This window comes from Nerophis lumbriciformis, linkage group LG03 (genome assembly GCF_033978685.3).
Source record: "Nerophis lumbriciformis linkage group LG03, RoL_Nlum_v2.1, whole genome shotgun sequence".
Taxonomy (NCBI): domain Eukaryota; kingdom Metazoa; phylum Chordata; class Actinopteri; order Syngnathiformes; family Syngnathidae; genus Nerophis; species Nerophis lumbriciformis.
In genome coordinates, this window is record NC_084550.2 from 57,526,727 (window position 1) to 57,545,754 (window position 19,028).

The 19,028-nt window shown below is 39.6% G+C and overlaps 1 protein-coding gene across 1 annotated transcript; it reads right to left on the reverse strand.

Annotated features, from left to right (window-relative positions):
- Positions 1–4,393: 4,393 nt before the first annotated feature.
- On the reverse strand, positions 4,394–18,718 carry ip6k2b (inositol hexakisphosphate kinase 2b). The gene is made up of 5 exons (XM_061939925.2): positions 18,145–18,718; positions 11,100–11,331; positions 10,859–11,022; positions 8,287–8,462; positions 4,394–5,785 (listed from the first exon to the last, which is right to left on the reverse strand). The coding sequence occupies exons 1-5, from the start codon at positions 18,356–18,358 to the stop codon at positions 5,192–5,194; spliced, it is 1,380 nt and encodes a 459-aa protein (XP_061795909.1). The 5' UTR covers positions 18,359–18,718; the 3' UTR covers positions 4,394–5,191.
- Between the last annotated feature and the right edge of the window lie 310 nt (positions 18,719–19,028).

Below are 19,028 nucleotides of genomic sequence, written 5' to 3' on the forward strand. Positions count from 1 at the left end.
CATCAGAAGCCAACATTCATTAAACATTGTCAAAAAGCATGTTGTTTCAACGTTGTATTTGTGGTGTAGAATATTGGTTGGGAAATGACCAAAATTCAATGGTCAAATTAACATCAGAAGCCAACATTGATTAAACGTTGTTGTTTCAACGTTGTGTTTGTGTTGTAGAATATTGGTTGGGAAATGACCAAAATTCAATGGTCAAATTAACATTAGAAGCCAACATTGATTAAACATCGTCAAAAAGCATGTTGTTTCAACGTTGTATTTGTGTTGTAGAATATTGGTTGGGAAATTACCAAAATTCCATGGTCAAAACATCAGAAGCCAACATTGATTAAACGTTGTCAAACAGCATGTTTCAACATTGTATTTGTATTGTAGAATATTGGTTGGGAAATTACCAAAATTCAATGATCAAAACATCAGAACCCAACATTGATTAAACGTTGTCAAACAGCATGTTTCAACGTTGTATTTGTGTTGTAGAATATTGGTTGGGAAATTACCAAAATTCAATGATCAAAACGTCAGAACCCAACATTGATTAAACGTTGTCAAACAGCATGTTGTTTCAACGTTGTATTTGTGTTGTATAATATTGGTTGGGAAGTGACCAAAATTCAATGGTCGAATCAACATCAGAAGCCAACATTCATTAAACATTGTCAAAAAGCATGTTGTTTCAACGTTGTATTTGTGGTGTAGAATATTGGTTGGGAAATTACCAAAATTCCATGGTCAAAACATCAGAAGCCAACATTGATTAAACGTTGTCAAACAGCATGTTTCAACATTGTATTTGTATTGTAGAATATTGGTTGGGAAATTACCAAAATTCAATGATCAAAACATCAGAACCCAACATTGATTAAACGTTGTCAAACAGCATGTTTCAACGTTGTATTTGTGTTGTAGAATATTGGTTGGGAAATTACCAAAATTCTATGATCAAAACGTCAGAACCCAACATTGATTAAACGTTGTCAAACAGCATGTTGTTTCAACGTTGTATTTGTGTTGTAGAATATTGGTTGGGAAGTGACCAAAATTCAATGGTCGAATCAACATCAGAAGCCAACATTCATTAAACATTGTCAAAAAGCATGTTGTTTCAACGTTTTATTTGTGGTGTAGAATATTGGTTGGGAAATGACCAAAATTCAATGATCAAAACATCAGAACTCAACATTGATTAAACGTTGTCAAACAGCATGTTGTTTCAACGTTGTATTTGTGTTGTATAATATTGGTTGGGAAGTGACCAAAATTCAATGGTCGAATCAACATCAGAAGCCAACATTCATTAAACATTGTCAAAAAGCATGTTTCAACGTTGTATTTGTGGTGTAGAATATTGGTTGGGAAATGACCAAAATTCAATGGTCGAATCAACATTAGAACCTGACATTGATTAAACGTCGTCAAAAAGCATGTTGTTTCAACGTTGTATTTGTGTTGTAGAATATTGGTTGGGAAATGACCAAAATTCAATGGTCAAATTAACATCAGAAGCCAACATTGATTAAACGTTGTTGTTTCAACGTTGTGTTTGTGTTGTAGAATATTGGTTGGGAAATTACCAAAATTCAATGATCAAAACATCAGAAGCCAACATTGATTAAACGTTGTCAAACAGCATGTTTCAACGTTGTATTTGTGTTGTAGAATATTGGTTGGGAAATTACCAAAATTCAATGATCAAAACATCAGAAGCCAACATTGATTAAACGTTGTCAAACAGCATGTTGTTTCAACGTTGTATTTGTGTTGTAGAATATTGGTTGGGAAATTACCAAAATTCAATGATCAAAACATCAGAAGCCAACATTGCTTAAACGTTGTCAAAAAGTGTCTTTTATACTGATAACCAGGCCAAACAGGTGGCATTAATGCAAGTAATGAGTGGAGGACAGAGGAGCCTCTTAACGAAGAAGTTACAGATCTGTGAAAGCCAGAAATCTTGCTTGTTTGTAGGTGACCAAATACTTATTTTACAGAAGAATTTACCAATTAATTAATTTAAAAAAATCCTACAATGTGATTTCCTGGATTACTAACCCCTCATTCTGTATCTCATAGTTAAAGTGTACCTATGATGAAAATTACAGGCCTCTATCATCTTTTTAAGTGGGAGAACTTGCACAATTGGTGACTGACTAGATACATTACATACAGTGGGGCAAAAAAGTAACACACCTTCATAACAATATGTACTATGTACAATATTTACCGTTTTTTGGTCATTTTAAACATTTCAAGAACTTCTTTGCTCAGCGCATTTATTTGTTTTTGACAACAAATGTGTTCCTACTTCAGTAAAAAAAAAAAAAGGTGTGTGTTCCAACCATTGCACACTTGGTAACAGACACCGAAGACGACTATTTTTGGACAAATGAGGCTTCATAACCCTATACTTTTGAAGCTGAATGTACTGAGGACGAACTGCTGCTTATAGAAGTGTGCACGAAGGAAGAGTGAGACGTTGGAGCAGACTAAAGCCGGGAGAGGGAGATGAAAGCAATTTTGACGCTATACATGTGGAACTTGGAGACAAGCTATTTTGACATAAATGGATTGCTTACCCAAAATCAAAGACTTTGTCAAAGAAAAAAAATGTTTTTGCTTTTCTCCCAAAAACATTTCAAAGTGGAATATTTGATGTGAAGTAATTGGTAAATCATTCATAACATAGATTTTAATTAATTACTTTTTGAGTAGTGAGTTTAAAAAGTAAAAAAAAAAAAATCCAAAAAAATGATTTGTGATCAAAAAGGGCCCCCCTCGTGTGAAAAATATGTCATACCTTTTTTATTTTAACTTTCAACACTTTAAGTTTCTAGATCAGGGGTCGGCAACCCAAAATGTTGAAAGAGCCATATTGGACCAAAAATACAAAAACAAATGTCTGGAGCCGCAAAAAATTAAAAGCCATATTACATACAGATAGTGTGTCATGAGATATAAATTGAATTAAAAAGGACTTAAAGGAAACTAAATGAGTTCAAATATACCTACAAATGAGGCATAATGATGCAATATGTACATATATAGCTAGCCTAAATAGCATGTTAGCATCGATTAGCTTGCAGTCATGCAGTGACCAAATATGTCTGATTAGCACTCCACACAAGTCAATAACATCAACAAAACTCACCTCTGTGGAAAGTTTGGTGGACAAAATGAGACAGAAAAAGAAGTGGCATAAAACACGTCCTAGAAAGTCGGAGAAAGTTATACATGTAAACTATGGTGAGTTCAAGGACCGCCAAAATTAGTAGGACAAAACGGCGCTCACCAAATACTCGAATCAGTGAAGCATGTTTAATATAAACAGTGTGATTTATAACAATTAGGGAGGTTTGTGTCTTGTTTGTCCTCCTACAGAAACCATATTAAAACAAAAAACATTTTTTTCCCCCTCAACTTTATCCATTTTTCATACATTTTTGTATACACGTACAGTGAATATTCGCACCACAGGGAATGAGAAGTCATCCTTCACTGTGGTTCTAGCTTGCCATGCTAATGGCCAGAAACTTCCACCCATGGTGATATTCAAAAGGAAGACCTTGCCAAAAGAGACCTTTCCAGCCGGCGTCATCATAAAAGCTAACTCGAAGGGATGGATGAAGAAAAGATGAGCGAGTGGTTAAGGTAAGTTTAAGTTTACGCAAAGAGGCCGGGTGGCTTTTTTTACGCAGCTCCGTCCATGTTGATATACGATTCCATGCGCGCCCACATCACGCTGGTTTTAATATATTATTAAAGTTTGACTGACCTATTTGACTGTTTTTTTGACATTCCTTTAGCGCAGTTAGATGCGGCTTACAACACGGGGCGGCTTATAGGTGGACAAAGTTTTGAAATATGCCGTTCATTGAAGGCGCGGCTTATAACCCAGGGCGCCTTATGGTGCGGAAAATACGGTACTACTAAAAGACAAGTTGTCTCGTATGTTCACTATTTTATTTTTTTTTTTTCCGAGCAGTGACACCTGCATGGCATTGGCAGCTTAGTGTTATTAGAGCCAACTTTTTCTCATTACATTTCACCGGTTTACTTTAAGTAATTTTTATAAATGGTATTTTTGGAACCTGCCAAAGGCCGTTAAAAAAAACTTTGCACACACCTGCACTGTAACAATAACAACACTTCAAAACACCATCTTACCACAAATGAATGCCTTTATTTTGCAAGACCCCGCCCGCCCACACACACACACACACACACACACACACACGCGCGCGCACACGTATACGAGAGGTTATCGGCTCTTGCGGTAACAAAATAAATTCAGTATCAGAAGAGCACATTTGAGAGTGGTTATATGGAATGTGAATTTTTTTGTTTTTGTTTCCATTTACAACAAACCTTTCAAATAAATAGTCTCTTTGTAGCAAATGATTTTAATCGGTAAATTCTCTTCGACATCCACCTTTACAAGGAATGAATAAAACATCTAACAAAAATCACATTAGTGATAAAACAAAGTCTTCTTGCAAGTCTGCCGTTTTGTTTACAGGCAACAAAGTAGACAGGAACTGTTTGGGGAAGGCAAATCCCTTCTTGGGTCTTTAAACAACGTTGTTTGTTCTCCGTTAAAGAGTTCTTCCAAGTGGCACCTTGGACACAGAGAGCACATTACAATATAAACACAAATTGCTACAAGGCTGCTGACCAAGCCAGCCGAGGTCAGCCCTTACAGCGCCCCTCGCCCCGGTACTAATGTGCTATACCGTTTGGGGACAGGCGGCGCCCCCAAAAAACACCAAATAAACAACGCCACAGGTCAAGCACCATGTCCAGACAGTTGAATTTCAATGATCTCTACCTCACGCGTTCTCTCTCAGAGAGAATGTACAATAAAGAAACCTGTGTTTGGCGTCCCCGGATGCTACAGAGGTCTACGTGTCTGTCCAGAGACTCTCCTCCTCGCGTGTGCACTAAAGAAAAGGAGGAGTCTCAGAAAGAAGTGAAGGCGCGACCGAGGGCCTGTCCTCTAGCAGGCAAGGGAGAGCGCATTCTCCTCCCCGGGACCCTGAGGTCATGGAGGTGCCCTCCAAGCGGGGGTCAGACCTCCATGCGGGCGGGACGGGGGTACGCCTCACAGAAGCGGGGGGCGCGTGGGCTCATGGAGCTCCTCTGCCCGTGCTTGAAACGGAGACCGTGCGGGCTCTCGGGTGCTGCCTCAGTCAGTGCTGTGATCCTCCAGCTGGGAGATGATGGTGATCAGGTTCTGCAGTCCAAAGATGAACCCGCTGTCCTGGCCCTCGTGCACAACGCTGTCCTCGCCGTAGTGGCGGCAAGTCGTGTGCGCAAAGTCAATCATGCGCACGTCCACTGCCGGGCTGCTGGCCTCCGCTGTGCTGTGGGCGGAGCGGCTGCTGCCGCTGCCTCCGGGCCCCCCAGAGCTGCAGCCGGCGGAGGACGAGCGCGGGAATCCAAAGGCCCCTTCCTCCTCCTCCTCCTCCTCTTCTTCGTCCGACAGCTCGTCCTCATCGCCCTCCTCTCCGCCGCGGTGTCTGGGTCGTGAGGGGGTTCTGGGAAGATCTCCGTCGTAGATAATGAGCAGGGAGCTGGAGTAGAACCGGTAGGACTCGCAGGCCTCCAGGGCGGCTTGCATTTCCCGCAGACGTCGCAGCACCGGGCACAGCAGCTCGCGGCGCAGACGACGCCCGTCGTGGAAAAACTGGTAGAGGGCCTCCTTGAAGCCGGTGAGGTTCAACTTGCGGCCGTGGTATTTATTCATGAACATGAGCTGGCCGGAATCTGACTGGTAGACCTGTGGCGAGGAGAGATCAACGTTATACAAAAGCAGTGTTTTTCATCCTTTTCTGAGCCAAGGCACATTTTTTTCATTGAAAAAATCCTGAGGAACACCACCAGCTGAAAACATTCAAAAATGAAACTCAGCAGCCGGTATTGACAGTAAAAAGTCGTTCTCGCAAGTATTGGATATGACTTTAAACCAGACCTGTGCAAATTAAGGCCCGGGGGCCACATGCGGCCTGTTACGCTTTTTAATCTGGCCCACCGGACATTCCCAATCTTTTTTGATCTTTAAGATGTTATAGCTGCCATTATGATGTGCAGTCATGTTTTCTAATCTTGAACTAAACAAAGTATTTCAGTGGTTGTAATCTGCGCTTTTGCATTATATATACTAGTTACTATGGTAATCTAATTAGTTACTATGGTAATATAATTAGTTACTATGGTAATCTAATTAGTTACTATGGTAATCTAAGTCACAGCAGCTCAGACGATGCACCAAGCAGTGTGGGCGGGGAGTGTTTCCAGAGCGGCCAGCCTGAAATGCGGGTGTCAGGGACAGACGCGGAAGGAGATTTTTACAACAAAGTTCTAAAGCTTAGTGATATATCAGATTGGTTTAAAAAACAAACAAAAAAAACACCTCCAATCTGATATATCACTAAGCTTTATAAAATGCAACAAACACAGCAAAATATGAACGTGAATGGTTTAAAAAAAAACAAAAAAAAAACACCTCCATTCACGTTCATATTTTGCTGTGTTTGTGGCATTTTATTTGTGTTTTGCTTGATTGTAAAATATTTCGATCGAGAGGGGGTGTGACATTCATGTTGTCAATATTCAGTCATAGTTAATATTGCAAATCCCACATTCTTTATTCTCATTTAGTAAAAACTTGTAAAATTCAATTCTGTTTTTAAGGCGGTCTGTCATAACGTTTTTAGCATTCAATCAGGCATTATTGTTAAGTTTTATATTAGTGTTCCTAAAAATCAGATATACCGGCCCCCAGACACATGTTTTTCTCTAAATTTGGGCCCCCCGAGTCAAAATAATTGCCCAGGCCTGGTTTAAATCATAACCAAGCATGCATCAATATAGCTCTGGTCTCAAAGTAGGTGTACTGTCACCACCTGTCACATCACACCCTGACTTATTTGGACTTGTTTGCTGTTTTCCTGTGTGTAGTGTTTTAATTCTTGTGCTTCTATTTTGGTGGCTTTTTCTCTTTTTTTGGTATTTTCCTGTAGCGGTTTCATGTCTTCCTTGAACGCTATTCCCCGCACCTGTTTTGTTTTAGCAATCAAGACTATTTGAGTTGTGCGAACACTATCCTTGGGGGGAGTTTTTCCTTGCCCTTATGTACCCCTCTGTACCGACGATGTCGTTGTGGCTTGTGCAGCCCTTTGAGACACTTGTGATTTAGGGCTACATAAATAAACATTGATTGATTGATTGATATCCTTCTTTGTGGGGGCATTGTTGATTGTCATGTTATGTACGGGTGTACTTTGTGGACGCCGTCTGCTCCACACGCTGTACCGTATATTTTGGAGTATAAGTCGCACCGGCCGAAAATGCATAATAAAGAAGGAAAAAAACTTATATAAGTCGCACTGGAGTATAAGTCGCATTTTTGGGGGAAATTTAATTGATAAAAGCCAACACCAAGAATAGACATTTGAAAGGCAATTTAAAATAAAGAATAGTGAACAACAGGCTGAATAAGTGTACGTTATATGAGACATAAATAACCAACTGGTATGTTAACGTAACATATTATGGTTAGAGTCATTCAAATAACTATAACATATAGAACATGCTATACGTTTACCAAACAATCTGTCACTCCTAATCGCTAAATCCCATGAAATCTTATACGTCTAGTCTCTTACGTGAATGAGATAAATAATATTATTTGATATTTTATGCTAATGTGTTAATAATTTCACACATAAGTCGCTCCTGAGTATAAGTCGCACCCCCGGCCAAACTATTGGAAAAAACTGCGACTTATAGTCCGAAAAATACGGTAAGTCTTTGCTGTCGTCCAGCATTCTGTTTTTGTTTACTTTGCAGCCGGTTTAGTTTTAGTTTCGTTTTGCACAGCCATGCCTAAGCTTCAATGCCTATAGGGGCACTCACCTTTTGTTTATTTTTGGTTTAAGTGTTAGACATCTTTTTACCTGCACGCTGCCTCCCGCATTTTGTGATCACGACAAACCGTGATCACGACAAACCATGTTCCCGACATCTACAAAGCAATTAGCTACCTGCTGCCACCTACTGATATGGAAGAGTATTACATGGTTACTCTGCCGAGCTCTAGACAGCACCGACACTCAACGACATATTTACGGATTACAATTACTGGTTTGCAAAAAATATTTTTAACCCAATTAGGTGAAATGACAATCTCAGTGGTTGAAAAACTCCAATATAAAGAAAAGGATCTTGGTTTAAAGTCTGGACACTCCTGGTAGAACTTCATACGGCAGAGGACTTTACCTGCATGCCACATATCCGCACTCCGATGGAGGACGACGTGCTTTGCTGACACTTGCGGATCTGATTGGCCTTCTTCTCCTCCGACGCGTCATCGCCGTGCTGGCGGGTCCCCATCTTCAAGTCCAAGACACACGGTACTGTGTAGCGCCATGTTAGGTTCTCCAGGAGGATGAACTCTGTGGAGGTGGGTCAAGGAACGCACAACAGAACAAACAATTCTCACTGCTATTTAGGGTTCATTGGTTGGAAAATAGCTTTGATTTAGGTTATGTCGCTTTGAGTAAACATTTAATGAGTGTAACTAATACAAATTGATCAAGTTTGGAATCTTTGGGCTCTTCATGCGTCGATTCTTGGGAGTAACGATTCGATTCAAAATCTATACTTTTTTCATAACATTGTGTGCCAGTTCTATGATCAACTACTAGGGGTGTCACAAAAAAATAGATTTTTGAATTCTTATTTGTAACGATTCTTAAATCGATTTAAAAAAAATCTAAATTATTTTTTTCCTCCCCAAAATCTGTCCTGTCCAGCTACTTTAGTAAATGTTTGGGTAGAGTTTTATCAAATTAAACCAGTTTTCTTTTAAAGCACCATGTCAGACTTGTACTCATTATTTTTGGCTGTCATTAATTACTTGCAATGGGGACAACAGCACCAGTTAAATGACATGTTGACAATTGAATGACAATTACACAACTCCATTGCCTCAACAGAGCAAAAAGCATCACCAAGGACAGCACACACCCTGGCTTCCACCTGTTCGACCTGCTACCATCGGGCAGGCGCTACAGGTGCATCAGAGCCAGAACAAACAGGCTCAGAGACAGCTTCTTTCCCAGAGCTGTCACCATCTTGAACTCTAACTTATAATAATAATTCACCCATATACAATATCCTACCCTAATACCCTACTGTGCAATATTACCCTTCGAGTGCAATACAGCCGACACTGATTGTTATTTATTACTCTGGTACTCTAGTCTTGTTCTGTATACTGTACAGTATTTTGTATTTGTATATTGTACAGGATTGCTTATTATTTTTATTGGATAGTAGTCTGTTTATTTCAATTCTTATTTTTTTTCTTTACCTCTTGTGTAATTTATTTTTACCCCATATTTGTTCCCACTACCGCACCTTAAATTGGAGTCCTTAATCTCATTATATGCAAATATAATGACAATAAAGTCCATTATATTCTATGTGATGTCGATTGCAATTTGTACAACTTTGCGGACTATTTCCATTCGTATTTGGAGTCTCTCACACGCACACGCACACGCACACGCACACGCACACGCACACACGTTGAAATTATCCTCCGCATTTCACCCATTATTTTTGGTGATTTAACCCCCAATTCTAACCCTTGATGCTGAGTGCCAAGCAGGGAAGCAATGGGTCCCATTTTTATAGTCTTTGGTGTGACCTTCCAGTCTCAGGGCAGACACTAACCACAAGGCCACTGAGCAGGTCAAATTTATTTATTGTTATTTATTGTGGCTGTTGTGAATTTTTACGAGATCAGTGACCGCATGAATTAAATGCCACGCCCTTACTGTATACCGGTACACAAATGTAGCAGATGTGCTGCTATAAGGTTGACATTTGGATCATTTTGAGTCAATATATTGGATTTCTGTCATGAATTTTGTCGGTTGTCATTCAGAGTCGCATTAGTCATTGTGTGCATGCATGTTGTTATGCATTATATATTACCGTATTTTTCGGAGTATAAGTCGCACCGGCCGAAAATGCATAATAAAGAAGGAAAAAAACATAAGTCGCACTGGAGTATAAGTCGCATTTTTTGGGGAAATGTATTTGATAAAAGCCAACACCAAGAATAGACATTTGAAAGGCAATTTAAAATAAATAAAGAATAGTGAACAACAGGCTGAATAAGTGTACGTTACATAAATAAATGGGTTGTACTTGTATAGCGCTTTTCTACCTTCAAGGTACTCAAAGCGCTTTGACACTACTTCCACATTTACCCATTCACACACACATTCACACACTGATGGAGGGAGCTGCCATGCAAGGCGCTAACCAGCACCCATCAGGAGCAAGGGTGAAGTGTCTTGCTCAGTACACAACGGACATGATGAGGTTGGTACTAGGTGGGGATTGAACCAGGGACCCTCGGGTCGCGCACGGCCATTCTTCCACTGCGCCACGCCGTCCCGTACACACGCCGTACACATGAGGCATAAATAACCAACTGGTATGTTAACGTAACATATTATGGTAAGAGTCATTCAAATAACTATAACATATAGAACATGCTATACGTTTACCAAACAATCGGTCACTCCTAATCGCTAAATCCCATGAAATCTTATACGTCTAGTCTCTTACGTGAATGAGATAAATAATATTATTTGATATTTTACGCTAATGTGTTAATAATTTCACACATAAGTCGCACCCCCGGCCAAACTATGAAAAAAAACTGACTTATACTCCGAAAAATACGGTAATCATTTTTACAATAATTGAGCTGCTGGACCACAGCTGGGACAGTCCCGCCCTAAAGCAAGTGTTCTGTAGCATGAAAGGATACTGTATTGGTTCCGGTGCTTTGCGTTCTCCTTCATCCTCTGCAAGTGCTGCTGGTGACATTTGAGGCTCCAGGGGTTGTGTTTGATCTGCTGCACCATGTTTCCCTTCTCCAGGCTTAAGTACAGAACCTCCGCCTGCTGCTGCACCTGCACGTCGTCCCGGTAACTGCAAAGCCGACAGAGAAAGGGTCAGTCCGCGCTCGCCTCGCATCGGTTTCAGCATGCCCCCGGGGGAAACGCTACCTCATTTTTTTGTCGTCTTTGCGGATCTGTCGAGCCCGATCTTTGCTGTAATTGTCGTTCTCCAGGTGCAGAGGGGACTGCTTTTTGTTGCTCCACTTCAGCATCTTGCTCCTGGGCTCACAGTCGGTGGAGGGGTCCTTATTTTCCAGGTCGCCCGATTCACTGTGGAGAGGGTAAGCGACAAGGCACAGGTTCCCTCCCTCGTCTTCTTCGAAGCTGACGGACACGACGCCTGTTAAAAGGAAGAGCAGTTTTAACGCCCAATTCAAAGCAACCAAAAAGAAATGATCTTAGATGACCACAATGTACAACCAAACACCTTTGTGTGGTACAAGTACCAGTGATGGGCTCCATTTAGTCATACTTGGGACCACTTTTAAATACAATTACATAAAAAAATAGGAATTATTGTGCAAATGGTAGCTAAAATGAATTTAAACACATCGCTGACGGTTCTTGTAAAGTATTTGTGCAATGGTACTTGGTGTAAAGTTTGACAACTATTGCATTAGACGAATAGTAGAAATGCCCGATCCAGTGCATAGTTACTCCTACATGCATTTGATTGTGGCGGCTTGCCACAGCAAAATACATATACACACAAATATGCAATGATTATAGTCGACATTGTCGACGACAATTATATTTGTCGACAATAGTTGTGACGTCATCACTCAGGTTTTTTCTGGGCGGAAGTGGGTCACTCGCAAAAACAAGGCCAGAGATAACATGTAAACTTTGAGGATATTTCCTTTCATTCTTGTTAAAAACATGAATACCTTGCTAATTTTGCAAAGCGGATCTGGTTTTTATGGCAGTATATCTGTGATAAGCGAGCATTTCAAGCGGAGACATGATGTCGGACATTTGGAGGGAGGATGCGGTCTCAACCTTGGTAAGAGTGATAGCAATCATTTTAGCCAAAACAGAGCTTGCTAAACTTTGTGTACATCAATTCAAGTACGTTTTAAAGCAGCGTCAGTTTGCTATGCCCAAAAAAGGCACTTTAACAAACGCAAACCTGGCCCACACACACAGAGAGACTGACAGGCACCAGTGTGCAGGTATCATAAGATTACACATACAATCTATTAAATAGCCAACATTATAACAATTAATCAAAGATAGAAGTCTACACATTGAGTCTATTAGAGTGCTAAAACTGCCAAGAGGTAATCAATAGTCAATATAACAGTGTGCAGCTTTTTAAACATCACAAAATGCTATTCTTTTGGAGGAAGTAAGATTATGTGTTTTGTTGTTTGTTTTCGTTGCTGCTTTTTAACTGTTTTTTAAATACATAAACAAGGTTAAAAGTTTTTTTTTTTTAGCACTTTGCCTTTCCTTTCTTTTAAATGGACATTTTATTAGTCATTTTAATTTCTGTAAAAGCTGAATGAGCAACAAGGTTAAAAGTTTTTTTTTTAGCACTTTGCCTTTCCTTTCTTTTAAATGGACATTTTATTAGTCATTTTAATTTCTGTAACAGCTGAATGAGCAGCAAGGTTAAAAGTTTTTTTTAGCACTTTGCCTTTCTTTTAAATGGAAATTTTATTAGTCATTTTAATTTCTGTAACAGCTGAATGAGCAACAAGGTTAAAAGTTTTTTTTAGCACTTTGCCTTTTCTTTCTTTTAAATTGACATTTTATTAGTCATTTTAATTTCTGTAACAGCTGAATGAGCAGCATAGTTGGAGTATAAATAAATATAAATGAATGAATTGGTCGTCTTTTTAGTTCTTAAGCACATGCCTAAAATAACAAGCTGCACTTAGAAGTCGAGCCATACAATATGTGCACGCTTCATTATCTGATCAGTCGACTATCATAATAATATATATATATATATATATATATATATATATATATAAATAAAAGACAACACCAAATGAGCACTGCTGAAACCAGATGTGATGCAAGCAAAACGGTGGACGTTGCTCAGATTCTTCAAACCCAAACTGACAGGATTGTCATAATTTAAAAAATGAAGAATATTTAAACTGCTGCTATATACAAACAAATCTGCAAGTGACAACAAGACTGCACACAACCTAACTGGGATGAACAATAAGGCAGAATACAAACGTAACCATTTGAACAAACGCTAAAAATGTGACAATACAAACACAGGATTGGTTAGTAGGAAAAAGCAGACTATAACAAAAATGAATACAACTCATGCACACATTGCAGCGCATTAAAGGTGCGTTTTGCAACTTCCTCACAGTAACATTTTTCAAAATAAAAAAATATAACAAGAACACCATTGGCTAGATTATGTTACCATTACTGGTTCAATAGAACAAATTTTTTTTTAAAAGTGTCTATATTTTTCACAATTACAAAGATTATGTAATAAAATACATTTACGGCCCAAATAAAACTGACGTTTACAACGGTCCTTTACCCGGTCTCGTCAACACGTACGTGCAGGTTGCGTGTCCACACATACAAAAGCAGTCCAATAGAAGCAACCAACAATTTGTAGTCATGTTGTTGTTATGATAGAATATACTTTCAATGACAGCTAACGCTAGCTATCCAAATCGCTATTACCGTATTTTTCGGACTATAAGTCGCAGTTTTTTTTTTCATAATTTGGCCGTGGGTGCGACTTATACTCAGGAGCGACTTATGTGTGAAATTATTAACACATTAGCGTAAAATATCAAATAATATTATTTAGCTCATTGACGTAAGAGACTAGACGTATAAGATTTCATGGGATTTAGCGATTAGGAGTGACAGATTGTTTGGTAAACGTATATAGCATGTTCTATATGTTACAGTTATTTGAATGACACTTACCATAATATGTTACGTTAACATACCAGTTGGTTATTTATGCCTCATATAACGTACACTTATTCAGCCTGTTGTTCACTATTTTTTATTTATTTTAAATTGCCTTTCAAATGTCTATTCTTGGTGTTGGCTTTTATCAAATAGATTTCCCCCAAAAATGCGACTTATATATATTTTTTTCCTTCTTTATTATGCATTTTTGGTTGGTGCGACTTATACTCCGAAAAATACGGTAATGTGTTACGTATGTAATTATGTCATTATGTAAGAGAAGCCGCAAGAGGGCGTGATATACTGAGTAAAATACTTTGGAACGTTGGCGCCCTCTAGGCATCTATGTGAATGATGCAAACAGCCCTTTTAACTAACAAGTAATTAAAAAAAAGTCTCCATTGTTGCTAAGCAGTTACTTAAAGGTGTGGCATGTTTGAGCAATCGTAAATTATATATAGACGTAGTTCAGTTAGACCAACACAAGCCTGGTAGACGGCTTTGTGATGCATACCCTTTACGACAGTTTGCTCATAAAAGGGCCTGTGAGAGGAGGGGGTGTCGCACACAGAATAAACATTGATTAAAAGGACGTAAGGGTTTTACTGAAACAAAATGGCGGAAGTTAGGACACTATCACATTTACAGGCATGTTGCAAATCTGGATGACGCCTCGTATTGTGCAGCCGCGGTCGTGAATGTCCGCAGCGTTAAAGGGCCTTCAAAAAGGTTGACGTCATCTGTGCTGACATCTGCATCCTGAATCCCTCAAACCTCCCCCTCTCCAGTGTGGCCTGATGGAGACCTGCACCGTCATCACACCGCTACAACCGCCCAGTGTGGGAACTTGTGACTCAGATCCTGAGAGGCGCTCATTATCCAAACTCAATACCCTCGAGGAGTCCTCTTTAGGCTGCAATGTACACACGGCGTGTTACTTGCAAGCTAATGTGTCAAATTCCTTCAAAAGACAAGACGCTGTGGTTTCAAATACCTGCCGGTTCTAGGAATTTACTCTCTCTAAGTTGTCTGACTCCTCATACTGGGGTCTTTTTTTAGTCCCACACTGCATGTCTGAGGGGTCAGATACCAGAGACGTCTTATCTCCGTCACACAGAGGCGTCTCACGGTGCAGATCTGCATGTACTACTTGCCATTTATTGTTTGAGGAGTTATGTGGCCCTGGGTGACCCAGGGACATTATGGTCTTAAAAAAACTAAGTCTATAGCAGTGATTCTCAAACTGTGTTTGAACACAGGAAAATAAAACACTGTACTTTAATCAAGCTGATTATTTGGCATACCACTACTACGGTTTGATAATCAATGGTCTATATCAGGCCCGCAAACAGCTTTTATCCGGCCCGCGGGATGAGTTTGCTGAGTACAAAAAATAACCGGAAATGTTTGAATGAAAGATACTGCTGTTTTCACTGGATGTCGCAATAGCAATTCTTTGTATCTTTGTAGATGATGCTACAAAATAAACCACATGATGCAAGTACATCAGTCGAGGAAAATGATCAAACTACATAAATAACATCCTGTAATTTGATTTTTGATATAATTGTTTTATCTTGACAGATTGAAAGTTAACACCAATGAGTTTACTGATGAACATTATCACATCATTTATTCAGAAAATATAAATATCAACAAATAAAGGTAGATTACTATTAACCGCAACATGCAAGTGTAAAAAAAACTTAACAACATTATCATTTGTACAATTTCAGAATGTGCTTGTTTGATTTTTAACCGAAGAAAACAATCTGAAGTTGCCTTTATTTTTAAGTTATCGTATGTAAGGTGGCACGGCTTCCGAGTCTACCATCCGGAAATATATTAGTCAAGTCTTTGTTCTACCTCCAAAAACATTTTAAGGCGGGGGTGTTAAACTCATTTTAGGTCGTAGGCCACATGGAGAAAAATCTACTCCCTAATGGGCCGGCCTGGTAAAACCACGGCACGATAACTTAAAAATAAAGACAACTTCAGATTGTTCTTTTTGTTTAAAAACAGAACAAGCACATTCTGCAATGTACGAGTCATAAAGTTTTTTTCCCCACACTTACATGTTGTGGTTAAAAGTATTCTACCTTTATTTGTTGTTATTTATACTTTCTGAATAAATGATGTGATAATGTTCATCAGTTAATTCATCTGTGTTAATTTTCAATCAAGATAAAAAAAATATCAAAATCAAATTACAGGATGTTATTTGTGTAGTTTGCTTATTTTCCTGGACTGGTGCACTAACATGTGGTTTATTATTATTTTTTACATATGTAGTATCATCTACAAAGATACAAATAATTGCAGCTGTGACATCTAGCGGACACATTTAGAACAGCTGTTTTTTTCTTTCAAAAAATTTCAGGGTAATTTTTATACTTGGCAAACTCATCCCCGCGGGCCGGATAAAACCTGTTTGACATCCCTGGTCTATATGCTTGATTCGGAAACCATCACGGGTGAGATGCATCTAATGGTGTTTAGCACAGGTGTCAAACTCAAGGCCCGTGGGCAAGTTCTGGCCCGCTATATCATTTTATGTGGCCCACGAAAGCCTGGGAAAAATGGGTTTCAATAATTTTTTTTTTTTGCTAAATGCATTCATTCTTTCAATTTCAACTGAAAAAAAAATGTAGATTTTAAACTTTAGTATCTGATCATGCCAATTATATTATTATATACTGCATTGCAAAACTATTTTGTGAGATACAAACAAATAGTTAAATATCTGCTTGTCACCTTTATTTATGATTTTAAAGCAAGTTATACATAATAAAATCTAATAATCAAATGCATATGCATTTTGATTAATCGTGATTATTCACAGGTTATTACCCGCATGCTTAGTGTAAATTCATTTTTAAAAAGCGGCCCTCTGAAAGCAGCCATTACTGCGATGTGGCCCTCAATGAAAATAAGTTTGACCCCTTGGTGTTCCTAAACACCAGGAGTGATTATTTAAAATGGCATGTCTTCCAAGTCTACCATCCAGGAATACATTAGCCAAGTCTTTATTCTACCTCCAAAAACATTTTAAGGAGTACATTTAGATTTTATTCCTCAGATTAACTGTAGGAGGGGGAAATCAGCTCATATTGTCTTTAGCATTACAGATTAAATATATTTTCTTCTTTATTTTATCAAACTGATGTGGCTACTAGGGCTGTGAATCTTTGGGTGTCCCACGATTCGATTAAATATCGATTCTTGGGGTCACGATTCGATTATAAATCGATTCGACGCGATTCTCAATTCAAAATCAATATTTTTCCGATTCAAAAGGATTCTCTATATACATTCAATACATAGGATTTCAGCAGGATCTACCCCAGTCTGCTGACATGCAAGCAGAGTAGTAGATTTTTGTAAAAAGCTTTTATATTTGTAAAGGACAATGTTTTATCAACTGATTGCAATAATGTAAATTTGTTTTAACTATTAAATGAACCAAAAATATGACTTATTTTATCTTTGTGAAAATGTTGGACACAGTGTGTTGTCAAATGGGATGCAAGTGTAAGCCACTGTGACACTTTTTTTTTTTTTTATAAATGTCTAATGATAATGTCAATGAGGGAATTTTAATCACTGCTATGTTGAAATTGTAACTAATATTGATACTGTTGTTGACAATATTCATTTTTGTTTCACTACTTTTGGATTGTTCTGTGTCGTGTTTGTGTCAATTGCTCTGTTTATTGCAGTTCTGAGTGCTGCTGGGTCGGGTTTGGTTTTGGAATTGCATTGTTATGGTATTGCTTTTGTTTGTTTGATCAATAAAAAATAAAACAAATTTTTAGAAAAATGAGAATCGAGACTGAATCGTACAACGTGAGAATCGCGATTTGAATTCGAACCGATTTTTTCCCACACCCCTAGTGGCTACATTGTTCTGGTTTGTACCAATGACTAAATACTGATATTTCCTACAGTTTACATGCCAATGAACGCATCTTATGTAGAATAGCATACATTATCATGTATGAGGCCTTCACGTTCAACGCTACTTCAAGGCCCGTTTTTTTCCATGACTCTGATCGGGGTACCTTCCATCTATAAATACATGTACTCTGGTAGTGCTTTTGTGTACATTTTGTTCTCGGGACCTTGCAACAACCCTACAGCAAAGCATCCAACCATCCATCCACATGCAAGTGCAGCACACAGTGTGACGTAATGCTAGCATTAAAAGATGGACGCCAGCGTGCTGGCCTCATGTTGGCGACAATCTTACCTTTATACTGAGGGGTGAACTTCCTCATTTCCGCGGGGAGGCTCTTGTAGAACTGGTGCTCCCGGGGAATGAGGGGCTTGCAGATGGTCTGCTCGCCGAAGCGCAGGACGCAGGAGTGGCCCCCCACCTGGTGCACGAAAGGCTCCAGCATCACCCCTTTGCCGGAATAGGGAGTCCCGTCCGCCTGCATGAGGGCTTCTAGAGCGGGACTCATCCTCACTCCGCATCGGACAGCTAAGCGTGGAGGACCCACGTCGCGCGGACGGAGGCGAGAGACTCTGCCCTGGCTCCCTATGGTGGTGCTGCTCCCGACGCGGCCGCAGGGGGCGCTGCTCGCTAGCCTGCTACCGCAAAACAAAAGGCTGAACAGGAAGGATAGAGCCAAGTAAATCCTTTATTCCCTTGGCGTCAGCGGCCCGCGGACACTGTAAAGTACTCCTCTTTTGAACAATATAGCCTCGGCTTTGAATTTCGTGTCATAAAACGCTCGGTACGCGACACTAACGGCAGCTAAAAACGTTTCCGCCTGACGTGGACGTCCACCCGCCGAGAGCTGGAGCTCAACTGACGCATTAGCTAAAGTCCCTGCTAAAAAAACAGCAGTCCGACCCACAAGCGCCGCCCCCGTCGGGGGAATCAGCCAATCAGAGAGGCGCGCTTGTCGCTGGGAGGAGCCAGCTGAAGGAGATCAGACAAACAAAAGGGGGAGAGAGAAAACAGGGGGAGGGGAGGACAGGAAAAATACTCGACACAAAAACACTGAAGGCCTTTTTTTTGTTTGTTTGTTTCTTTGCTCAGGTTGCAGCTTCTTTGCTGTCGTTGCCGCGGAGACAACCGCCAGCTTGTAAATAAGGTTTGCATCTGGTGCTGAAAAGTCAACAAGT